General features: G+C 30.9%; 3 protein-coding genes across 3 annotated transcripts; 2 read left to right on the top strand and 1 right to left on the bottom strand.

Moving 5' to 3' along the window:
- Positions 1-4,471: 4,471 nt before the first annotated feature.
- Positions 4,472-6,402, top strand: LOC133670410 (probable prolyl 4-hydroxylase 7). The gene is made up of 8 exons (XM_062090895.1): positions 4,472-4,734; positions 4,824-4,892; positions 4,974-5,031; positions 5,167-5,271; positions 5,364-5,421; positions 5,627-5,802; positions 5,941-6,001; positions 6,079-6,402. Exons 1-8 carry the CDS (start codon positions 4,649-4,651, stop codon positions 6,261-6,263), a joined length of 798 nt encoding a protein of 265 aa, XP_061946879.1. The 5' UTR covers positions 4,472-4,648; the 3' UTR covers positions 6,264-6,402.
- Positions 6,403-6,963: 561 nt separating this feature from the next.
- LOC133671389 (ubiquitin carboxyl-terminal hydrolase 2-like) lies at positions 6,964-11,088 on the bottom strand. Its single transcript, XM_062092150.1, has 6 exons — positions 11,007-11,088; positions 10,667-10,722; positions 10,169-10,215; positions 8,298-8,344; positions 8,094-8,196; positions 6,964-8,014 (listed from the first exon to the last, which is right to left on the bottom strand). Exons 2-6 carry the CDS (start codon positions 10,695-10,697, stop codon positions 7,238-7,240), a joined length of 1,005 nt encoding a protein of 334 aa, XP_061948134.1. The 5' UTR covers positions 10,698-10,722; positions 11,007-11,088; the 3' UTR covers positions 6,964-7,237.
- A 9,073-nt stretch (positions 11,089-20,161) lies between these two features.
- Positions 20,162-25,551, top strand: LOC133671581 (probable prolyl 4-hydroxylase 7). The gene is made up of 8 exons (XM_062092370.1): positions 20,162-20,513; positions 20,598-20,657; positions 20,768-20,825; positions 20,943-21,047; positions 22,536-22,593; positions 22,682-22,857; positions 22,955-23,015; positions 25,058-25,551. The coding sequence occupies exons 1-8, from the start codon at positions 20,413-20,415 to the stop codon at positions 25,363-25,365; spliced, it is 927 nt and encodes a 308-aa protein (XP_061948354.1). The 5' UTR covers positions 20,162-20,412; the 3' UTR covers positions 25,366-25,551.
- The last annotated feature ends 1,434 nt before the right edge of the window (positions 25,552-26,985 follow it).

The following is a 26,985-nucleotide window of genomic DNA, read 5'->3' as shown; positions in this document are numbered from 1 at the left end:
AAAAGGGTCACTAGGAAAAATAAAATCCTTCTTTTAAAGATTGTTACATATGCAAACCTAGCAGCCACAAAAAAAGGCTTATAAAGCCTTCATCTTCTCCCAAAAATTTGAGAGAATCAACCATGATTGAGAGCTTTAGGTGAGAGAGAAAACATATTGAGGGTAGGAACTTCGACAGCCATATCTCTATTATACACCATTGGATTGGCCTTCCATTTGGGTATGTTGTTCATCGTTATGGCTACTACATCCTTGCTAGAGGGATTTGCAATATCAAGTTATGTGTGAGAGATATGGTTGGTAGAATATTTCTGGAGAAAACACTATTTTTTTAAGTCACAGTCGCTGGACATTTTCTCATTCGTCAACCGTTGGATGAGGATGTAATGTTTATAAGTTGTTCTTCCATATGTTTTCTGAAGTCTAAACGATAGAGATCGCAAACATACTCTCCGACCATAAATGGCTCTTCCTGAATAATATGTCTCTAATTTTTAAGGTTTGTTAGGTTATGTTCCAATATAGAGTGATTTAATCGTTGGTTTGATCTGTAACTTAGATATGTTATGCTAAAAATGATGCGATATAACTTCACCGTTGGGATTGATTGAATAAGTTCAGGGGGGAATGAAAATGTGATGTTAAGAGAAACTTGTTATTTGAACAAACATGATGTCTAAGGTTAATGATATGTTGTATGATTATGAATGTAATAGAAAATACATGTAGAGGAATGGAAGAAAGAAAATTATTAAAGCTAGAATTAAAGCTAGAATTATTAAATTAAGGAATTTTACTTTTGCATAGAGATAAGGAAGAACATGGTGCATGCTATACAACATATTTAAAGACTAAAATATAACTTGTAAAATATAATTATGAGATTTGTATTTTGCATGATGCAATACTTATATTGATCGTTTATGATAAAGTTAGCAAATTGGTGTAGTGTTTTTTTAGAGGTGAATAAAGATGGATTGTTCACTTGGTTAATTAGGATATTTTTTTCTCTTATAAATCTAGTGGTTGTCTTGGCATTTGTAAAGTTAGGATAGAGTATAATTCATATAATGATGATTTATTTACTCACAAACATCTGTATGATACTTATGCCTTGTGGAAAGGCATTATCAACGACCTTGAGTTTCTTACGGATGGTGAATGTAGAAAGTTAGTAATGGTGAAACTATTTCATTTTAGTACGATAGTTGGTATGATGATGGTCTTTTTGTTAATTAGGTTAAGCATGTGCTAGATCATTATGGGACAATAAAAGTGAATGAGGTTATCTCAAACTCGAGGATTTAGGATTTGTAATTTTTTGTATTCACTGTTTTCATCTTTGATTGTTGAAATGATTAAATCCATTCATTTATCCATGCATGGTGATATTATAGATACTATAATTTAGGGTTCTTCTGAAATGGGTTTTATAAGGTCAGGTTAAGGTTTCAACATATTAAAGTTATGAACCCGAATAATGCCGAAGAACTATGGTCTTGCATACAGAAGCTTCTAATTGATAAAAAGCAAAGAATGTTTCTTTGGCTTGTGGTATGGAATAGACTTGAGGTGAAGTTCAATATGAATATGATATGTCTCCTTCTCTATGCTTGTAATTTGAAAAACTAGTGTTGCTTGTATTATAAGATTGTGAGAAAGTTGTTGTCTTTTGGAATAACATTATATTTCTATGAATCCTGAGATGCTTTTTTCTTTAGTAACCTATGGACTTAGCTACTAACATGTAGAAACCTTGCTCGTTGTGATCTTTAAAGATTTTTCTATTCTTGTTAGATTATTTAAAAGTCTTGCAATAATGAATTTATTAACTAGGAACTTAAAACTCTTAATCTTCATAGTCTTTTATTTAATGATATATTTTCTTTATGCACCAATTTTCACATTAAATTCTAGCATACTCTTAAGAGGGCAATAATTATATGGATTTTATGGCTTAACTTGGATCTTCTCTTAACTTTGAGAGTCTCCTTCTCTTAAGATTAGATAGCATATTGATATTGATCGAATATACATTGTATTTGTTTACAAGGAGCCTTTTTCTTCTTCATCACATCCATCCAAAGAAAAAGCCCACCATGGCCAACCATGTTAATTTTCTTTATCTTTTGTTATTTATTCATTTTTTACTATTTAAAATTTAAGAGTTTTCTTATTAAGAAGAATTTAAAAATAGTATTTTTAAAAAACATTTTTTTTTATTAAAGTGATGCATGAGGTTTTAAGAAAATGTATTTATTTTTAGTGATTTTTATTTTTTCTTATTTAGTTTAGAATCCATGTAATAATTATATAATTATTTATTAGGATTTTTTTTTTCAGGCTATTAAGCTTGAATTTCAGTAGACTATTTGAAGTGAAATATTCTATAATAAAAAATTGAATCAGAGTTTTTATGTGGTAACCCTATTTGGTATAATTATGTATGGCTTGTGCTTGTTATATTTTTTATGTTGTTTCAATTTGCATTAGTTGATATCAAAATCTAACGATTTCTAGTTGTTAGTGTTGTGTGCTAGAAATAACCATGATTGAATGAGGTCAAAAAACAGAACGTTATCGTATATTAGAGAATAAGGAGGTTTCTCCTCAGGAAAGAGACATTTATGAACTAATTATAAAAGATATGTAGAAGTAAATTACAGAATTAGTCCATCAATTGTCGGTGATAAACTTGAAGACCAAATTGAAGAATTATCTCATTGATTAATGAAGATGAAGAAAAGAAAACTAAATGATCATAAAGAGAATGATCACAAATCCATAATCAATTTTAAAGACTCGTTTCAAAGGTGTGAGCAAAGAAGTAACCTCTTGATAGGGATCTACAAAGAAAATTTCGACAATAAAAAAATAATGTTGAAATTGAAATTTTTTACTATTCTAGTTTCTTTATGGATTAAAATCAACCACCAAAATTTAATGAGAATGACAAAAATATGCTAAATGAGAAAGATTTTGATGTGAAAATCTTGTTCTATGATGACTATGAGTATATAAAAAATATTCGTGCTACCTTAGTTAAGTAGTATCATTACACTAGCACTAGTAGAATAATGAGCAGATAAAATTTGATCTTAATAATAAAATTTTTAATGAGAAGGGAACCGAATTAGATATGGTTCTACAAGTTATTTTTATGAAGCATATTACAGAGGTTGTACCTTACATGTGCTCAATAAAAATTTTAGAATTGATGGAGTAAAAATTGATGTTTTAAAACTTTATATAAAAGTTATGAATAGAAAATCCAAAAGTGTTCTTTTATTTGTGAAACCATTATATATATTATTAGTAATGATATAAAAGATGCGGATAGAGATTGTTTGATCTTTATAGTGTTAAGTCTCTAGTTAAGTTTGAGTTTGAAAAGCTAGGACATTTAGTCTCAAACATCATTTTCATGCTTTTTCTTCTTCTTTTTGAACTTTTAGCTATTAACTTAAAAAAATAATAGTAAGTGATGGCATATAAGGAATGTCTTGGAATCAATGTCACATGAAAATTTAAAATATTTTTTTAATAAAACAAATAATTATAAAAGATTACTTTTAGTTTGATTATATTTTTACTTTATTAATGTATTTTAAAAAATTACATTTTACATCCTAGAATTTATATGTTAAATAACAATTTAGATAATCAACCTTACACGCTAAAAAAGTATCAAAAAATATTTATATTTATAGTTTGTTTATTATATTTATTTTAATGACTAAAAAGTCATTACAATATTAAAATTACATCATTTTTTTGTAAAACTAGTATTATAATTTTCCAAAAATTAAAAAACTAAAACTTAGTATTTCATTAAAGACTTCTTGTGCAATACATATGAAATAATCCTCGAACTCGGATACTTTTCGGATCACATGTGCAAAAACAAGTCGTGATACCCGACTTTGCTCCTTCAACGATGTAATGATGCATCTTGCAAGCTTTACTGTCTTTAAGAGAACAATGCAACATTAGTGGTTTCATAGAGAACTGGGATTCTGCATTACTGGGCATGCCATTTTGCAGGGCTAACCCTTGCTGGGATCGGTAGCCATTAGAGTATACCGGTGCAGAGGAATCTACAAGGCACATCAGGTAGTTGATGAGCAGCAATTATCCTAATGCCCAAGAAAATCTGGGCATATCTTTAGGAAAAAGATTATTTAGGTGTAAACAATTTGTTTTTAATTTTAAATAAGGTAAAATTATATGAATGATGACGACGACGACGGAGTTTCATTAATGTTTTGTAGATTGAATATATATGGAGTGAAAATAACGCGTCCGCTCAATAAAAAGAAAACCGAAATTCGGGCATGCATACATAGAATCTGCGAATGGCACCTCCCACCATGTTATCTCATTAATTGTTAATGATTTGCTTCCAAAAAAAGCCAAAATATTCAGACCCTAATTGATTATTTGTACGACAACCAAATCCAAACCTTCCAAAACCCCTGGGCACAATTAATACATTGTAAGCAAGAGGGAAGATAAATGTTTTGCTAGATGCCCCACAAAATCTTTCACGAGGCCTTCGAAGTTTGAACAGAGAAAGCCAATTGATCTCTCAGGTCTAAGTTTTCATTTCTGTCTCCACAAGTATAAACAAAAGGGAGAAGAGAAATCAATGAAGTCTCCTTATTTTCTCATAGTTTCTCTTTGCTTGCTACCGCTGCTCGTCTTCCCTCCTCTTTCTTATGCTTCTGTAGAAACGTATGTATTGATGAATCTTGCTTTCATATGGAATAGAACTAACTACATGTATGGTGGCTATTTGTTGACTGATTTTCGGTGATAATTAGATCGAAAACAGGTGCATTTACAAAGGCCTTTGATCCGACTCGAGCCGCTCAACTCTCTTGGCAACCCAGGTACATTTTTCTTCTTTTCCACTGCATATATATAGTAGTATGTTATGTGCTTAACTGTTTTGCGTTTGAAACCTGATAAAGGGCCTTCGTTTACAAGGGATTCTTATCAGACGAGGAGTGTGATCATCTTATTAATCTGGTTTGTTAGCATCGACTTGATTTCATTTGGAGAAATAGTATTATGATTTTAAATGTGTAGTTTACTTATAATCGTCTGGCCTGACCTTTCTTTATATATATATATATATATATATATATATATATATATATATAGGCTAAGGGTAAGCTTGTGAAATCAATGGTGGCTAATGATGAAACTGGAGAGAGCATGGAAAGCCAGGAGAGAACCAGTAGCGGCATGTTTATTTTCAAAACTGAGGTGAGAACGTAAACTGCTGCTCTGGGTATCTATCATCCATTGATTTTAGTTTCAGACCTTCAACTGTATGGATTATGTTTTCAACTCTTCAGGATGAAATTGTTAATGGTATTGAGGCCAGGATTGCTGCCTGGACTTTCCTCCCAGAAGGTACGTATACAGAACTAGTTTTTACTAATCTCTTATAAATAGAAAATACAAAACCAGACACACCCATATGTAAACAACATAGTAAAAGATTTGTTTAAGGTATGACAGTATATGTAAACTCAATACATGCGATGGTCTGGAGTATTATGTTTAAGGTTGTCTATGCAAGAGGAAATTAAATCACTTTTGTTGGGTATATAATTAGAAAATGGGGAGCCGATTCAGATACTACGCTATGAGCATGGTCAGAAATACGAAGCACATATTGATTATTTCGTGGACAAGGCTAATCAAGAAGAGGGTGGCCATCGGGCCGCCACCGTACTTATGTACTTGTCTGATGTTAAGAAGGGGGGAGAAACCGTATTTCCCACTTCAGAGGTATGTCTATATAAAATATAACGACGGCTGCTACAACTGACTGCTTTATTTATTTGTTTGTTTTTCTTCTATTTTAATTAATTTGGGGAGTCGCAGGCTAACATATTATATCATATTCTCAATTCATGTGTTGTACAGGCAAAAGGGTCTCAAGCAAAGGATGATAGCTGGTCTGATTGTGCTAAAAAGGGTTATGCAGGTTTTAATTAATATATGATTGATCTTCATTGAATATGTAGGAAAAGCTAGCCTTATATGCACTAGCTCTACTTGCAGTGAAACCCAACAAGGGCGATGCCTTGCTGTTCTTCAGTCTCCATCCTGACGCGACTCCTGACCCTGGTAGCTTGCACGCGAGCTGCCCTGTTATTGAGGGGGAGAAGTGGTCTGCGACCAAGTGGATCCATGTCAGGTCCTTCAGCGAACCCGTGAAGCGAACAAAAATGGGGAAATTGTATTGATGAGTGTGAAAAAAGAACCCTATTTATATGGTGGGCTCTCACATTTGTAACTGTAGGAGTTGTAAGAACTGCTAATCGTAGGAAGTCTTTTTTCCCAGTATCCCCCTGTTCTTTACAAAGGATTCATATTTTAGGGAAATTTCATTGCTACAAATAACTCTTAGTTTTGTGTCAATGGTTTAGTGTAATTTTTCTGATACAGAATAGTTTCAGTATCATCACCTCATTCATAATTTTATGTATCAATTTGACATTAATTATTCACTTAAACCTCGTGTTCTTTATACGTACGGATCCATGCAAATAGAATCATGACCTCTTTCATTCCATGAGGTCAGCGAAAGAAACATGCTGGTTCGCTTAAGTGAAAATTAAACAGCCTGACAACTCTGGTTTTATTTATTTTTGTATTTAAAAATAATATTTTTTTTTTCAGATTAATTTTTTTTATTTTAAAATTATTTTAATGTGCTGATATCAAAATAATTTTTTTAATATATTTATTAAAAAAAAACAATTTAAAAACAACGCTACCACTCCCAGACAGCACCTCCTTAATTTCTAACGGGCTGAGCCAGGTGCAGCAAAGTTGCTGCAGCCGTTGATGCAGATTTGTTTTTGGATTCATTTTTGGTAGATAAAATTTAGTTCTGAAAAAGGTTCCATGCCGTCAGGGAGAGTATAGAAGTTGCTAATGGTATATGAAAAAGACTAAACAATCCACCTATCAGAAAATAAATAAACAATCCCAGGTGACTTTAGACTGAACAGTAATTTGATATCATATTACTTGTCAATGACGCTAAAACTATGAGGGTGAACGTTCATTTACCTGAAAACATTGCAAACCAGCTTCACATGGGCGGGAGAGAGATCAGAATAGCCATGGGGAAAAGGTTTAAATATACTAGCAACATGACCCCAGAGAAGAACAAGTGTCCGCCTAACAAGAACGGATAGGGGGGAAAAACCTTTTACTTGGAGGCGCCAGCTTTTTGCTTCGCCTTCTCAATAAGGGGCTTCAGCTGCTTCTTTTCAGCAAGAATCTTGAGGAAGTTGAACAAAAAAGGAATATAATTGTGCTTCCTGCGGATATTTTCTGTTCTCCACTTCTTGAATTTGTCCTCCTCCATCAAAATCTTTTCTGTAGCACTCTCAATCCCACCATTCACTTCAGAGAGGGATTTGTTCAGAGCTTCATAGTTGCTATTGTCGACCAGTCTTTCTGCCTGGAAGGCAGCAAGCTGCTGCAAAATTCGCTCCCTCTTCTTTTGGAGGTCCTTGAGTTCAGCAGTGTACATTTCTTTCCTGTTTTTGATTATTGCCAAGAGATTAAATCTTATCTCACTATTGGAATGCCTTTCAATGCGTTCCTGGATCACTGGTTGCACCATACGCAGCCAATCCAGATCACCATGCCCTCCAGTGCACTGACCAAGGCTGATGGGTCCCTCTTTCAATCCATCAAGTTCATACAGCACTCCATCAACAGGCAGGTAACTTATAAAATGGTACACATCATCTTCTTGGCTGGCAGCCTTCTGCTCCTCAGGAATAAAAGGCTCAGGTCTTGCAAAACTGTTATGAGCTACACGTATAGCTTCACAGTTATTAATAGCCAAACCTTTGAGCTCAGGTGGAAAATTCTTGGTGAATTCTTTTAACTTTGACAATTCTGGACCAATGTCGATATCTGGACAGTTCAAGAGGATGGACAAAATTGCTTGACTTGCACAAGCATTGTTGATAACCTACAAGAGAGGGGAAACCTTAAGAAAATAAATTAGAGCTTTCAATCCTCCATTGATGGTGGATCTCGTCTAAACATACCTGACGGGCAAAAAAGAGGTTAGGATTTGGATCCGTAATTACAACACGCTCGTCCTTTTCTTCCGGGCGCCATTTGAAAAGAAAGATCAAACCATATACAGGTCTGGAAAAGAGTGGGAAAAAAAGGTCACATGTTAACATAAACAAAACAGCAACCGAGCATGCAAGCTAAAATCATTTATGCCAATGGAATGAGAAACTAACCTCAGGCTGTCAAGAGAATCAAGGTCCAATGAATACAATTCTTCAACCTGTTAAAGACAGATCAAGATATCATATCTGGATGAATGGAAGTTATGTGATGGACCCGTTGAACAATTCATGGACTCTGCATTTCTAACCAGCAAGTAGAGCGATTATGCCTTGAGTAATAGAAACATGTAGTGCTTTTGGTTCCTGTTTCTTGGCTACTTCTATTCCCTTAAGAAGGTCCCATTCGGTAACCGAAAATAGGATACCTTGGTAACAGCCAGAATTAATCATTTAAATTAGCAACAACGAATGAAGAGTATCTGTTGTGCCATTCAGTTAACTCAACGAAATAGGTATCAGGAATGAAAAGTAACCAAAATGGGTAACACAAAACCAGAATGACATTAAATTCATAAGATTGGATTGGGTATAACAGTTAGGAAACAGGATGGAACCTTGAAATGCCAATACCAAGGAAAAAAAAGCAGTGAACTTTATAGTGCTCCACAGAAACTGTAAACTTATGACTAAGCACCAAGACCTTTTACTGGTGCTTCCTGGCAGTCATGGGTGTGGTTGAGGCGGTGGTTGTGGTGATGATTCCTGGTGGTAGTGATGCTAATAATGATGGTTGCAGTAGTCTTAGTAGTAATGGTGATGGTAATAAAAGCGGAGCTTCTTTTTTTTAATAGGTGTGCATTTAAAACTTATTTCCCTAAACAAGGTACTTGAACTCATTTCCCACAATCTTCTGCATAAGCACCAAACTAATGAAGTCACTAATTTAATGCCACATAAGCATATATCAAAAGGAAAAATTCAAAGCTATATGCACAAAAATAAGAGCTAATATGGATTAAGCACTGGACATGAAAAAAGTTGTTCCATCATTGATTTTTAAAACCATAATAGCATGATTCTCAAGAGAAAATAAGATTACTTGATGACAGAATTTTAAAAGAAAATCATACACAAATTAGCTTGCTAATACAAATCATCATTGAATGTGAAAACAGGGAATAATTTATGTTGCTTGTCTGCTCCAACTAATCCTTCATCAGCTACATCAGGAACCCCGTGAAAAGATTCTCTATCCCCTTATCTTTGAATTGCTACCTCTAGTCGAATTAAAGCAGAACCTTGTCTTTCAAAATGCTTTCCTTTTTAAGTAATCAATAGATGCATGCTGATTAGAAGAGCAGGATAATTGAGACGCTTGCATAGCATGATATCCTATGATTGTGTGGCAGGAAGTGCCTTATTTTGGTAAACAATTTAGAAAAAAAGTATTTTTAAGAGAACCCCCATGGGGAAATAAAAAGCCAAATGATGATGGTGCTTTAGTGGTGGGTGGTTGTTTTAGTGATAGCTAAAGTGGTTATTATGGCAGTGGTAGCTACAATAGATGGCAGTGGTGGCTACAAAAGATGGCAGTGGTGGTGGTAGTGATGGTCATATGAATAGGTAATATATGGTTTTTTATTAGCATTGATAATAAATTTGCAATGTTATCTCATATTGCAACAATATCTCATACTTTAACCAAGACAGAAAAAAAAAACAAAACAAAGAAAAGAAAAACCATTCCCTAAGCATTAGCATCCGATTCCAATTCCATTTTTTCCTGTTTCCTTTCCCATTCTTTTTTTTAACTGAATGCCTTAAAAATGAGAGACAAAGAAGATACAAGTACTAAAAAGTAGAGTAAAAACTACAGATAGCTTCCCTGAATTACATCTAAAACTTTGAAAGATGGAAAAAAAATGGAGCATAGCACTTGCATGTCCAGAGAATTAAAAATACTGGATGGCACGAGCACGGAGACAAACTTCACATAACAAGAAAAGCAATGAAAAAATGGCATAAGAAATTTAATAGGTTACCTGTACACCTTTCACTTGCATCTGTTGTATAAGTTCAGTGAACACACCTGGATTACAAACCAAGAATCTTAGCAACGAGGATTCCATTTAAAAAGTACAGATATAGTGTATATTCATGCGTGGGAACTGCAAACTACTCCTTCCTTGACAATTAACAATCCACAAGCTAAAATTGCCAACCATATAGTTAACTAAATTGAAAAAAAGCAGCAAGAATTGTTGTACAGGCAATATGTAAATCTGAAGACAGAAAATTAATACAATTTTAATTCTTTTTATTAGTTGTGAGCAACAGAAATCTATGAAAAACATACCAGAATAGAGAAAACCCTCAAACTGACACAGAAGCAACTCCTCTAACGTATTTCGAAAGACTAATCGAAAGGTTCAAGCAACCACTTGATGCAAAGATTTTAAATAAACCCAAAATACTATCACAAAACCCTAGCAAGATGATGATGATGAGATTAGTAAGTAGAAAGCAATCAAATTTATTACCTGGGTCAGACTCAATAGTGCACCAAGACATGATAAATTAGCCGCAGTAATAATAACTGCAACCAAACAGAAAATGGAGTTCTTTATAATCACAATTTAATTTGAAAGCGAAGTTGATTCTCTATTGAGTATTGAATTAATCAAGTTTTATATTCCTAGAAACAACAAAACCTAACCCTAACTGCTATTGCTCCCTCTTTCTCCCCTAACCAGGGATAATTCTATCTCTTTGTAAAATCAAAAGCTGTAGCTACTAATTTCTCAGATTACTAAGAGGAAGAGATGATGAAGAAGAAATTAGCTCTCGATATTTTAGCAAGTAATAGAGTTTTAGGGTTACCAGTGGAGATCGCAGTGACACAGATGCTTCCTGCTCTTTCAGTTTCACTCTATTTCTCAGTGAAAAGTTTGCTTCTATTTATATTTACTTAATATGATATTATTAAATAAAAAAACTTTTAATTAGTGTCCATAGTTTCATTAAACTAAATAATTGAATATTGAATATGAAAAAAAATATAATTATTATAAATATAATTAAATAACGGAGAAGAATAAGATATTTATTTTATTATTTTTTATTATAAAATTTTTATATCATTTTATCAAATTAATTACAATCTTGTTAAGACATGGTTTTTTTGTTTTTTATTGTAATTTTGCTTGCTTTTTAAATCAAGGTGAGTTTTTATTTTAAAAACCATGCTTCTAATTAAAAAAAACAAGTTTATATCAAAAAGATACAGGAATAAAAAGAAAAAAAGTAGACTAAAATATATTTTTTACTTTAGAATTTAAAGCATTGAATTCTTATGAATATTTATTTTAATTATTATAAAATTAAATAAAAATATATTCTAAATAAGATATTGCGGCATCGTGAGAGCAAAAACTAGCTAATATCTAAAAATATTAAGATATCGACAAGGAAATAGTTTATTAATGTTGTATTTGGTTAGTATTTCAAGATAGAATAAATAAATATAAAAGAGATAAAAATATGTTTAATTAAAAAGACAAAGATATAAAATAAATAAATATATATATATTGATAATTTTAAAGTAAATTTTTATATTTTTAAAACCAAAAAAATAAAGAAACAAGTTCATTTTGTCTTTATCTCTTTTATCTTGATAAAATACCCAAATGCTACTTAAAATTTTTCTTTCATTAATTTCCAATATTTGAATGTAACTATTTGTTAATGTTAATATTCAAACTCAGACTTTTTTATGTTGCAGCTAGGTATAGTTATTAAACCCGGACAGGCTTGGCGAATCGACTCGGTGACTAGACTGGTTCGGGTAAGATAAAAGACTGGAATGAGCAAAAACCCGGCAAATTTGGTTGACCCGCTGGGTTGACCTGTGATCTATGCAACCCGACAAAACTTGGTTAAGACCTTTTTTTTATTTAAGTGTTTTTTCTCATAGTCAGTAATTCATTTTTATATATTTTTAATTGGTTATTAACCCTTTTCAAAGTTTAGTATATAATACCAGAAGAATGTTTTATTTTTTCAATATGAAATTTGAAGCCTTTTAATATATATACTCTATATTCACAAGAAAAAATTTATTTTTTCAATGTGGAATTTGCAGTCCTTTAATATATATACTTTATGTTTACAAAAAAAAAGTTATGTTTTTTCAATATGGAATAAAAAAACATTTTTTGTTTAAATACATCAACTTAAAAGGATAATATACTAACATGGTATATTTTCAATGTGGGATAAAAAATCTTTTGAAATAATCTTTTAAACTTCATTATTTATAACACATATAGTCTATATTCACATAGATTGTTTCTTAATTTTTTTCATATAAAATATTAAAATTTCAATTTTTTTTAATTTTTTCAGGTTGATTCGGATTGACCCGAGTTAACCCGTGTAACCCGGGACCCGGCTCCTTTACCAGATCAACCCCCGGGTCGGATCTGATAACTATGTATTAAGGTAGTGTTTGGGAACACAACCCAAATAATGTTTGGTAAAATTTTAAAAAAAAAATTATTTAAAATTATTTTTTTTGGATTATTTTGATGTGTTGATGTCAAAATAAATTTTAAAAAATAAAAAATATATATTATTTTGATATATTTCCAAGAAAAAAAACAACTTTGAAAAGCAACCGCTATCACAATATCAAACGCTACCTATACTTTTCATCGCATTATTTGATTGTACAATTATCCATATATACAGTATACTAGATAATTGTACAATACCAATTATTTATAAATACAAATCATTAATGCAAATGTCAAGTATTTTTGTGCATATTAAATCTTTTATTCTTCATTTTTTTTTTTTGGCAATTGAAACTCTTCTCCGGCCACATTAAGTATATTATTTATGGCGTTAAAAAAAAGTATATTATTAGCCACAGTTTGGTATTATATTGTGGTTTATATATTTTTTAAGATATTTTTTATCTAAAAAAACATTAAATTTATGTTTTTTTTTAGGATATTAGATATTTTGATATGATCATATTAAAATAATAAAAATAAAAAAATAGTTAAAAAAGCACAAATAAAAGCATTTTCAATCATATTACCAAATACACATTTAATATGTTTAATGCAATTACTCATTAAGCTTAGAAAGTCATCAATATCATATGGTTTCTTCCTAATGATATTATTAATATGTTCGTGCATTATCTTTAGTTACTTCCTATGTCAATAACTTTTATAGAGATGATGTGATGTTAAGAGATTTTTTTGGTGGATAAGAAGGTATGTTTTTTCCTTTAACTTTATAGGTTTAAAATTGTCACATCGTGATAAATACAGGACTCTTCTAAAATTAAAAAGGAAAATAAAAATAAATAGAGTTGTCACCTAGTAATTAAGAAAAAAACTATGAATCCTAAAATAGACGTTGGTTTCAAAGATTCCAATACTGAGTTAGTTATGATTAAGAGAAGGTAGGTATTTGCTATGTGTTTTCTTCAATTTATTTTATACACATTATTGATTATGTAAATCTATTTCTGAAATTTTTTTATGGTATTCATTTTTAAAAGGGGGGTCAAAAATTCATCTTGAAGTTTTAAATTAATCCTTTATAAATGAGATTTTGTCAAGTTTTAACTACAATGAAAGAAGTTGACGTTAATCCCTAAAAATTAGAGATTTCATTAATATGAGGATTTTAATAAAAATATTGATGTTAATCGCTAAAAATAAGAGATTTCATCAAAATAGGATTTTTAATGAAAATTTTTATACATTAATCTCTAAAAATAGAAGATTTTATCGAAATGAGAATTTTAATGAAAGTTTTTACATTAATCCCTAAAAATAGAAGATTTCATCAAAATAGAAGAATTATGATGTCAATCCTTAAAAGAAAATTTTCATCGGTTTAGGATTTTAATATGGGTATTAGAACCATATGGATGATGAAAATTGGGTTTTGAACCCACTCTTTCAAATATGAAAATAATCCTACCATTTATTTTATTAGTTGAAAATTACTATATGAGCACAAATTCTCTTTTTAAAATCAAAAAATGACATATCTTCATATAGAATTTATGCACCTAATTATAAATCAATGATTCTGCATGTTAAAAAATCCACAAATAAAATTACTGGCACATAAAATCAAACACACAGCATCATCTAAATACAAATACCAATCTTTCAATAAAATTATCTCATCCTTCCATATCCATTGCAGGGTATTAATCACCAACCTATCACATCATAAAAAAACAAATCCCTGGTGGCTTTATATGTCACACAATGGACACGAGCTCATAACACTTTAAATATTTCACAATAACACACAATCAATCACAAATCATCACAAACAACCAATAATTTCTTCATAATCATGTTTAAAAATATCTAAACATTTATTTAGGGTTTGGAATTGACTTTTAAGTGGTGGGAATCAATTAGAAGTTACTAGAACAATGAGAGACAATGACGACGCATGTCTAATATGCACAATAGTGGTAGTTGCTAATGGTGCGTTGTTACACACACTAGAGAGGGATAGAGGCATGTGGATGAGCTCATAAGATACACCTTTTCCTCTCATTTCTTCTAGTAATAGTGGTTTTATCCATCGCTACTCGTGGTTACAGATTATGGCCTTCAAAGTTTCAGTTTTTTTCTTCTCTTTTCTTTTTCTCCTTCTCGATTCTCTTTCTACCTTTATTGCTTTCGGTCAACTGGTATTGTGATGTGGTTACTTGGTGAGGTGGTGACTAGAAACTTGACTAATATTGGTGAGTGAGAGGTTGATTCAGTGGTGAAGGGCTAAAAAAGGAATATATTATTTTCATAAAAACATCTCTTGATTTCAAAACAATAATGAGACAAAGAAAAAGGCATACTTTTATTAAAAGAAATGATTTAATCCCAAAACATATTTAAACAAAACAAGGTAATGATATTTCTCAATAAAAATAGAAAATGATAAAGTTCAATAATAAAAGAATTGACAATGCAACATTCTTTCTATTTCATATCAACCTCCTCTAACAAATATTGTGGCTTGTCAATATTCATTAAGTGTTATTTCTATCCTCCTAGCCAGTTATTTCTTATGTTAAATTGGCTTGTTGATGATATGGCATGTACCATTATCATTCATAAATTCAACATGCCCTCTACTTACTAACTTTTAGACTTGATATCTGAAAATTTTGAAGTTTTTTAATTGAGTGGCCTAAGATTTCATCATGATATTGACATTTCTCATTTGGATTATACTATCTAGTATACAGTTGTTGTATAGGATTTGATGAATAATGTGAATCCCATGGATATAAAGATTCAGAAACTCACAATTAAATCAGTTCTTTTCAAGAAAGCTAAATTCAAGTTTGTGATTAAGTTTAACACAACAATAATATGCACCAAAGTACTAAGACTATAAATAATCAACCACTCACCCAACGCATATAATCGAGACATGAATGAGAAGTATAGAAAACGCCACAAAGTTTGGTTAATTCTTTGATAAGCCAGAGCAGTTCAATGAAGAACAAGAGTAAGAGCAAGCTCACACACACAAGTTTTATTTCTGAATAATTAATTCATCTCTTATTAATTTTTTTAAAAATCTAAATATAAGCTAAATACCCCTAGGTAAAAAATGTCTTAATCAATGATGAGAAAATAATAATAAAATTATAAATAAAATAGAAAAAAGAATCTTAAATCAACTAGAAAACTATACAATTCCCGCATAATAGCTTCTAAACTTTATCGCGAGGCCTTTCTGATGTTTGATTGATTTAAAATTTTAACCCAATATAAAATGAGATCTCTGAAAACTTCTGGTAAAATCTGAACCCGATCCAATGGTTAGATAAAAAATATGCTAGTTAGCATTAAACTATGTATTAAAAAAAATAAGTCAAATCCACTTATGAGTAGAAAAATGAGTTGAATCTACAAGTCTTGTAGGGAAAAAATTCAAATATCTTGAACTAACCTATTAAATGTCTTTTAACCTTATTAGATCTTGACCTTATATTAGTTTCAATCAACATATATAATAGATCCTTTGGGTGTAGTTTGGATTGCATCATTACCTTGTTGGGATGTTGACTCGCTTTTAGAAGATATATTAATCTGATTTTGTGATTTTGATCTTTTATATATATATTTCAAAGTAAATGCAACACTAAGTTATTCTAAAGAACAAGCTAAAATTCAATACATAAGAACTAGGATAAAAACAAAATCAAGAGCTAACAAAAAAAAAAACTCAAGACACAAACTAAATTGAATTTAAAGATAAATAGATAAAACCTGATTTTAGAGTTTTTCTTTAATACCAATTGATGTGAACCACGTGGATATAAAAATTCAAAAACCCACAATCAAATTAATCCATCCAAATAAAGCTAAACTCAGGTTTATGATTAAGCTTGACACAACGATAACCTGTACCGAGACATTAAAACTATAAGTAACCAATCCCCCTAAAAAAAGAAGAAGCAATAATCGAGACACTAATGAAAAGTATAGAAGACGCCACAAAACTTGGTTAATCCTTTGATAAGTCAGAGTATTTCAATGAAGAACTAAAAGTCAGAGCAAACTCTCAAATACAAATTTTATTTTTGAATAATCAATCAATCTTTTAATATTTTTGTTAAACCTTTGTTTCTTTGGATAAGTGTGATTGTATTAAAAAGAAAAATTGTACAAAAATACAAAGGGCATACCTTAAGATGCACATTATCCCGTAACCCAGATTAAACTAATCTTAGGCAGTGAGAAAAAAGAAGAAGCAAAAGCCAAATAAAACATAAAAAAAGCTATATGGACAACAACTATTAAAACCAGTCGACCGATTCATGGAAAACTCAGAATTAATTGATCGGTTCTGAAAAAACAACAAACATGCGTAATGGAACTCCAAAGATAACAAACTAGAGGTATCTCATGATTTTAGAAGACGCCATATGGACCTGAAAGTATATGAGATCTAGTATTTTAGTTCTATCTCAAACAACCTGAACTTGATAAGCTCGAATATTTACTTATTAACAATATGATAAGGACAATAAGTTTGGTGTAAAACTCAATTATTCCTTTCATACCAGATGAAGTAAATCGTGGTTAAGAGTACTAATTGAGCAAGTAGATATAAGAACTCCTTCCTATGCCTATAGTGTGTGTATATCCACTGAAGCAAAGGTTGTCATATCATAGAAGGTTAAGTCATAAGAGTCTTGCTCATGGTAGCCCCTCATACTAAAGGAAAGAAATGACACTGAAAGAACAGATGGCCTTATGCCTCGATATACAAGCTATAAATGATACATACTGAGGAGCTGATGATCTGATAAGCATGAAGTCTATCTATAGCATGTAAACGACCTGTAGAAGCAAGCCATAAGATAAAAGAGTGTCTCAGGATATAACCTGGAAACCAGAGGAGGTGATGCATAGAATTTGCGGGTCTCGTGTTTATAAGAACCTCCTATGCCGAATCGATAAAAACTCTTCCTTAGTGATGTTTGAGACTTTGGCATTCCATGAAAGCTCAACCAATTATAGCACCGCCAAAAGGCAAAAGATAACAAAATTGTTGACCATTTGGCAACCAATAGTCTAACCACAGGGAAGTAGTATTGCCATCACCAATACACGACACAAATCTCCATCTGCACCAATCTCTATTAAGTACGATCTTCCTTCAAGATCAAGAGGAAATTGAAGAAAGCCTGACATGCCAGAAAAATCTAACCTTGAGTAAGACACTATGAACTTATCCTAACTAAATTGATGATCTCTTCGAAAGAATATAGACACCGCTCTTATTATATCCTTTCAAATAAAAGATTATATTTGCTATGTCGTTTTCTATATTTATTCCACGCATGTCATTAATTATATAAACCTATTTTTGAGCTTATAATCATCGAAATGTGACCAATCGATGAGTTTTTCTTTTTTTTTTGCTGTAATTTTACAATTTTCTCTCTCTTCTTTTATTTTAAGAAATCGAGAAAAAAATAAAATAAAATTATTTAAAATTCCAAAACTATTGAGTATGAAAAAGCAGAAAAAGAAAAATAGGTGGATTAATTTAGAGATAGACCATTAGACTTCTGCTTATTTTATTATATAATCTTTTTTGTTAGATTTTTTTTTCATTAACAGATTTTTAGAAATCAATCATAAATTTATTATAGAAAGCTATTCTTAAAAAAAAAAAAGGTTTGAAAATAAAATTAAAAAAATAATTGTAAAGTAAATTGCTACAGTGATTTACGTAATCGTTTCAGCATATTTTGTATTAGTGATCGGATGATTATGACCACAATTTAAAGCTAGGTTGCATGCGTCATCACTCCGAGAGGCTCGTAGACTCTTCAGTAGGATGTGACCACTAAATATTAATGCACCGGGGGACTCTTAAAAGATTGAATATACTAGGCTATTTGGAAAATAATTTGTTGATTTGAAATTCGAAGTGGTATTTACTTTCATTAAAAAAATAAATATATTATTTTTTATTCAATCACATGAAACATAACATGAATTTTAAAATCTCTATTTTATATGAAAATAATTTCAAATATCCTATTTTGCAAAAATAAAATAAAATTGATGAACCTCATAAAATTATTAAGGGGTCCAACTAATTACGGATGAACAAAAAAATAAAAAATTGATTAAATTAAGAAAATAAAAAAAATAACGGAGAAAACCGAACAGTAAAAAAAACCGATTAAAATTTTAAAAAAATCGACCGGTTCGGTTTTATAAGCCTGAAACCGAAAAAACCAAACCGAACCCAAAAAAAAACAACCGGAAAAAATCAAGTCAAATTGGAAAAAAACCGAGCCAAACTGCAAAAATCGAGTCAAACCAATTTGAACCGGTTTTTGTCCTAAAAAACAGAACCGAACTGAAACCGGTCAGTTTGAACTAGTTTTGATTTTTTTTTTAATTTCGGTTTGATTATTTTTTTAATAAAAATTGAACCAAATCGAAAATGATTACCTCTTTGAAACACTTGTTAATAATTAATTAAAATTCCTAATTACTTTTTTTTTATAATTCAATTCATTATAAACTGTTATAAACCTTGCATATGAAAGGGGGTTCTCTACTTTCACCTTTTCTTTTTTATTTTGGTTTTCATATTTGTTTTTCATTGGCACTCATTTTTTCACCACTCGTCATGAAATTACAAACACACCAACACCTAATATATTGATGTAACAATAAGGACTAGAAAAAAAATAAAAATAAAAGGTCTATATCTCCAATAAAAAAAATGATATATTTAAGTAGAAAAATAATAATAAATTAAGTACCAAGTATATAATTTTATCTTTTTGGAACCACATCTTAGTATTCAGGATCTGTTTGAAATTATAATAACGGTAGTGATTTAAAATATTTTTTTATTTAGAAATATATCAAAATAAAATTTTTTTATTTTTTAAAAATTATTTTTAACATCAGTGTATCAAAACGATTTAAAATTTTATTTTTTTATTTTAAACAAATAAAAATAATCAAAATTTTTAGAACGCGAACCACGTTTCTAAATACACCCTTAATGAATTGCATTAAATATGGGCGTTGAAATAGTAAAAAATAAAAGATTATCTATTAAAGTATGGAGAATTAAAGGTGAGATGCTTAAATAAAAAACAATAAAATACTGAATATCAAATATAAAGTTCTCTCCATTGTTCCAGTAGCTGCTAAATAATATTTATAGAGTTGGGATACTCGGTATGATGGGTAATTTGATAATAATAATTTTTTAAAATGTTTTTTTATTTAAAAATATATTAAAATAATATTTTTTATTTTTTAAAATATATTTTTAATATTAAAACAATTTAAAAACATAAAAAAAATTAATTTTTTTTTAAAACAGTCGTAATAAGGATTTTAAGCTTTGTGGCTATTGCATTGCTCTCCTTCTAATTCTAACAAGGAGAAGAAAAGGACTTTTCTTCGTTTTTATGGGTTTGGAAAATTGCGGGTCAATTTTCACATTTAAGAAAACAACGAACGGAGAGCAAATCCGGTGGGCGCCCATTAAATATAAAATCTTAAATGAGAAAAGCAGAGTCTCCGGCTACTTCCACCCAAATGACTTAAAAACCGGCAATAAGTCTTCACGTTCAATTCAATTTCTTACCCCAAAAAAAATAAAAAACCTTCCTTCCATATTCTTCTTGAATCCTTTTCTTACAACAATTATTCATTGAGAGAGAAAAAAAGTTCTTGTCAAATGGAATGTCGATTCTTTGTGGCGCTTTGTCTCTGCTCTATGCTTGTTAATTTCCCTCTTTTTTCCTGTTCTACCATTCGATTGCATCCTTACAAGAAAATGTACTTCTCTCCCTGATGTGTACTTTTTCTTTCTTTGTGTAATTTATTTGATTTATGTTTTCTTTTTCTTGTCTTGATGTTTAGATTACAGAAAAAAAGTGTGTTTGATCCAACTCGGGTCACTCAACTTTCCTGGAATCCCAGGTTTTTTTTTTCTCCATCCTTTTCACTTTTTTTATCAGTAAATTTTTTTTTAAATATAATTTTAAATTATTGCCGTGGTTCTTCTTCTTTTTTTATTTCAAACTTAACAGGGCTTTCTTATACAAGGGATTTTTATCAGATGAGGAGTGTGATCATCTTATTAATCTGGTTGGTATTTTGTAGTTTTGCTTGATTGCCCAATTGATTCTTATAGTGATTTAGTTGTTTTTAGTTATTTATAATATAATATAATATGTTGGTGTTATTGATTTGGTACTGGAGTAGGCTAGAGATAAACTCGAGAAATCAATGGTGGCTGATAATGAATCCGGGAAGAGTATAGAGAGTGAAGTGAGAACCAGCTCTGGCATGTTTATTGGAAAAGCCCAGGTCTTTCTTGAATTTTTGAACCATAAACTGTTTGACATTTTGTTTGCTGATTTGATATGACCATGAATTTATATTTTTTCCTGGTTGAGTAGCTTAGCTTAATGTAATGTAATGTTTATAAATCGTGTTTCGCCCCCTTATATCAAATAAAGATAAAGGGTTTTGTGAGTGTGAATATTGATCCCAATAAATTAAGGAATATGATTTTGTTGTGCAGAATATATTTAATTTATATATAAAGGATGATTGAATTAGTAGTGCATGTATTCAATAGGATTATTTCCTGGACATGGACTCGAAAACTAATGAAATCTTGCACTGCTTAAATAATGTACATAGATTTAAATATACTATTATTCTCAATATGGATTGGGAAACCTCATTAGGGCCCTTTTGCCTGCCACTTAATTCGATGCAATTGTAATGAATCTGTTGTTATCTTTGTTCCAATTGAACTTCCAGGTTTTTCTTGAGGCATGCTTTAACTTGATTTTTTCTTGTTTAGCTCTTAATGGCTACTGGCTACCAGCAATTTATTTCTACTTTCACATGTAGGATTTTATCAGCTTCTAGAAATCTTTAATGCTTATGCATGACATGTTACACTCCATTGACATTCTTATGAAAATGAAAGTTTGATCACTCAATGGTGTGCAGTGAAAGTCTTGCATTTGACAGTGTTTTAGGAACTAGGAGATGAGGGTGTTTGGCATAGGATTGTTGAGGACATTTAAAAATATGTTGAGAATAGGATTTGTTTAATATTTCTTTGCTACCAACTGCATAGAAAACTATCACCTCAGAATCCACATGGTTGAGTTCCTGCCTTCTTCCTGCCAAGCTAGATTTTCAAAGCTGTTGCCCTTGCAGAATGCTGTGTGAAGGTAAACATTATCCGATGATGGGAAATGGAATGACTTTGATTTCAAACATATTTCAGTCCCTCAAAATCACCAATGAGATCTTTGAAGTGCAGTTAATCTCATAACCCAACTTAGCCAGATCTGTTCCCGTTACTGTTTGCAGTCGACCAAACCTATTCTAAATGTGAAGCTCTGAGTTAGAATCAAATACTGCTATAGCCATGTTTGCCCCATTACCCAGAGATTATTAAGAAAAGTTCTCCCTTTTTCTGCTTCTCGGTGAATTGGTTGATCCAAAGTTGATTGGTAGTGACTTCAAATATATCTGAACCACACTTTAAAATGTTAAATGCAGTTCCTAGTAAAAGTTGTTTGTGGCCTTGCATGAGTTTTTAGCTTATTAGTTTGTTACCTTTTGATACTGAGGGCAATTTAGATAAAAGATTAGTTTTCCATAAGAACACTCTATATTTCTTAAAAGTTTATGTTGGATGGTGTGCTATATGATTATAATATACTATTGCCACAAATCTACTCATTTTTGAAAGATATTCTATTATGAATGCATTTTTTAGTTTCTGGAATTTGTTAGGCTTAAACGATGTCCTTTGATTCATCATTGAAGGATGAAATTGTTGATAATATTGAGGCCAGAATTGCTGCATGGACTTTTCTTCCTCAAGGTATATTCTTCACACGTGTCTTGGTTTATGATGTTTTAATTTATGCAGAGAATTTTTTATCTTTCTTGTACATGCCTTTGGTAATCAGAAAACGGCGAGTCCATTCAAATACTACACTATGAGCATGGTCAGAAGTATGAACCGCATTTTGATTATTTTCATGACAAGGCTAATCAAGAGCTGGGTGGTCACCGGGTTGTCACTGTGTTAATGTATCTGTCCAATGTTGAAAAGGGTGGAGAAACAGTGTTTCCCAACTCAGAGGTAAACAATTATCCATGAATATGATTCTCCGATGTTCCTCAGTGCTTAGGTCTTTTTGTATCTCTGTTGCCAATTACATATTATGTGCCTTGTACAGGGAAAAACAATTCAACCAAAGGATGATAGCTGGTCTGATTGTGCAAAAAATGGCTATGCAGGTATTATTTTTGAGATGGAGCCTGGCTACTCTGTTATTTGACTATTTGATGTGTATCCTAGCATAAGTAACTCGCACTAATATTCTCCAGATTCATTTTAGTGGAAGAAGGCATCAACATATAATAGGAGTTTCATAAAAGAAAATGGGCACTAGTTTTTAATCACCTTTGGATTTTTTGTACCATTATTAAAGCAGAATGATCTTAGTTTGTCCTTATATTTTAGATGTTGCATCTAATATATTCTCACATGTCTAATTACAACCAATATGTGCATAATTTCTAATATGTCATTCCACATACATTTCCATCCAAACTAAAGGAATTTGACTTGTGACTTGCATATAACTTATAAAATAACGATATTTTGACCTAACTATCTTCATGAAATTATCTTGGAGGTGGTTCTTTTTTTTTTTTTAAAAAAAATTTGGAGTTAAATTGGTTTCTTTTGTGTGCGTGTGTGTATATATATATATATCAAGTAAATAATAACAATTATTTATTAACTTTTCGGAGTTAAATGGTTTTTGTTTGTCAAATATTTTTTAAAATATTTGCAAATAAATAACTATTTATTACTCTTAAAAATAATTATTTGGCTTAACCCTATAGCTTGCCCCTATATTTGTTTTCAGACGCCAATTTTTCCCTTGTGTTTTCAATTTAGTTAATCTAATCTTGTGATATCCAATTTGAGTCAATTAAGGCCAATCACTAAAATACATTAAATCTGTTGTTTTGGCATTAAGTTGATCCAATTAGAAGAGAGAGAAAGTTTACTTTGAGTTCTGCACTTGCAAGAAGAAATGGGAATAAAAATATCAAAACATTTTATCTTTATGTTTTCTTTTTTAAAAAAATAAAACACTTTGTCTCGCACATGCCACCCCTTCCTCCTTTCATGTGGGGCACAAGTAGGACTCAAAGCAAGCTTTCTCCTTTTGAGTGAGCTATATCCATTTAATGCCACTTAACCCATACCTAACATATGATTTTCATAGATTTTTGTAATTGGTCATAAATGACTAAAATTGAATAACAAAAGTTTAGATTGATTGAATTGGAAACATATGAAAAAATTGATGGTTGAAAATAGACATGTGGGCATTTGAAATATTCAAAAAATAATTATTATTTTATGCAATTGGTGATGTGTTAATAGGTAAGCTTTAATTTTGTCAAAAAGTCATTTTTTTTATGTCATGTGCAAATCCAGTATCAAAATCACTTGAATGGAAATTTCAACAGGACCTACTGCGTACTGTTCTTATATTTATGGACAGCTGCAATTAAACATATAATGATTTATTGGAGACAACCCTTGAAATATAAGGACATCCCGAGCTAATTCGCTTTTATTTAGTTAATGGTTGGATTGCACAATTGAGATTGTCTTCTACTTTTCCTAATTCCTCCATCTTAGAGGTGAACTGGATTCAATCCCAAGAATCTTGGCAGATGACTCCAAATGGCTGTAAACTCACTATAGGATTGGTTCTTTTCTGCGTATTCTTTGGTTGAGCATGGTATGTCTCACAAACAGGCTGTTTGCCCCTCAATGGTTTTCCAAACTCATAAGGGTAAAACTTGGAAACCACTTGCCTCATCATATGATCATTTTTGTGCCTGGATTTTTAGCAGAATATTCATGTGATGCTGATGATTGGAAAGTTTTCTATTGATGCTTCTGCCATTTGGTGTATTATATGATTGGAATACTATTTGTGGTGTTGATTATTAATGTTGTGTCTTGATTTCCATTGTAGTTTTTTAAATCCACGCTGACCAAAACTTGACAGCTCCTTGGAAAATTTCTTGTAACCTTATTTTAAAATATCCAGCATAACATTAACACATCTAATCAATCATACACCAAGCAGACTAGTGAGCGATCATTTCAATACCTTTTACGGATTTAGTTATGATGTGATTCATCTGCCATGTAGTATTGGTGTTTTGGCTGTCATTCAGTGAATGCCTTCGATTTCCCTTGTATTGTTACCAGGCATTCCATAAAATTCTACATTATTTCATTGCAGTGAAACCCCAGAAGGGTGATGCATTGCTGTTCTTCAGTCTTCACCCCGACGCAACGACTGACACAAACAGCTTGCACGGGAGTTGTCCAGTTATTGAAGGTGAGAAATGGTCAGCAACCAAGTGGATTCATGTCAGATCCTTTGAGAAATCACTGAAGCATGCAGCAAGCGGGGGTTGTATCGATGAGAATGAGAACTGCCCTTTGTGGGCAAAGGCCGGTGAGTGTGAAAAGAACCCTGTTTATATGGTGGGTTCAGAGGGGTCTTATGGTTCTTGTAGGAAGAGCTGTAAGGTATGCTCGTCCTAGGAAGTCTCTTTGTTTTGAAAATGGAAGGGTTCATGCTTAAACACTGTAGATTACAGTGGGCCGTGCTGTCTTTGTACCTGTATGCGGCATATCTTTATTAAACCTCAAGGAGCTATACTAAACCTTATGGAGCAGTCATTCGACGCTCACACTTAAAACTGTCACAAAATAGAAGTTCTAATCTCAGATTGTTTTCCCCCCCTTTTCACTTTGGGTCGGCATTCATGAAATTCATGGTGTGGATAGGGTGCTTAGGGTTTATTCAAGCAAATGTTTTACCTGGAACGTTGCCCGAGTTCAGGATGTAGCATGCGCTTGCATTAATTTGTCCTAGGGGTGGTATGTAGTTTAGTTTTTAAACACAACCTAGGGTTGACTCGGAGTGCATCTCAGGTCATGGTTGGGCGGGTTAGTCCGAGATAATTTTGGTAAACTTTATATATATATATATATATATATATATATATATTAAATAATAAAAATCATTAGCTTTGACTTTTTAGAACCCAACCTTCATAATTCGAGATGACCAGGTATCAATAACATTAGAAGAATTAATGATGTAGAATGGAATTCTTTTTTCATGGTTATATAAATAAAATAAAATTTTATAACATTCATAAACTTTTAGAAGACAGTAAGAAAAATATTTTAATAAAAGATTTTGAATCAAAATTTGGTACGAGGTATATATATATATATATATATATATATATATATATATATTTTAATTCAATATATCCATTGCATATCTTTTTATTTACATCATAAGATCATAATAAGAAGAAAAAAAAAAGCTAACAAAAGACATTTTACATCTACACGTTTTACTATTTACTAGAATAGTATAATTATTATTTTTTTCAAAATAAAAAAAAACAATAACCTTTAGTGTTGAGGGTATTTTGATGTTTTTGCAAAGTTAAATTGTCATTACTAGGTTGATTAGAGGTAAAATTGTTTTTCAATTTTATAGTGGAATGACTCAAAGCAAAACTTGTAAAACTTGCATTTAAGAACTTTTTAATCATTTTATTTTTTACATGTAATAAAATAACTTAATTACCTTTAAAAATAAAACTTTTAAAACTTGTGTTCTATGTTTTTTTGTTTTTTTATTATAGTTTTTTTTCTATTATCAAGTTAAATGAGAGCAAGTTGATTTTTTTAATAAATATAAAATATTATTTAAATAAAAAAATAGTTGCACAAATTAGCATGCAGGAAATGCATTTATGTGACCTTTTAGTGGTGTTTGCGGGACTTTTTTCCTCCATTTTTTCCCTTTCTTCCCATCGAGAATCGAGCTGATTATTTAAAATTTAGAGTTATCCTCTTAGTTATTAATATTTTAATTTTAGTCTTTATTGTTTTGATTTTTAATTTTTGTTCTTGATCACTTTGTAAAGTTTTTTTTTGTTTTCAATTTCATCATTCAATCCCAATTTGTAATATATTATTTTTTCAATTTAGTTCTCATTCTTTTAATTTTTTTTACTTTTGTTAAATTGATTTTTCTTTTCAATTTCACCATTCAATCAAAAATTTGTAGTTGCACTCTAATTTATCTTTTATTTCAATTTTAATCCTCATTCTTTTAGTTGCTATTTTTTGTTTTGA

This window comes from Populus nigra, chromosome 13 (genome assembly GCF_951802175.1).
Source record: "Populus nigra chromosome 13, ddPopNigr1.1, whole genome shotgun sequence".
Lineage (NCBI taxonomy): Eukaryota > Viridiplantae > Streptophyta > Magnoliopsida > Malpighiales > Salicaceae > Populus > Populus nigra.
This window is presented reverse-complemented; position numbering and strand designations above follow the sequence as displayed.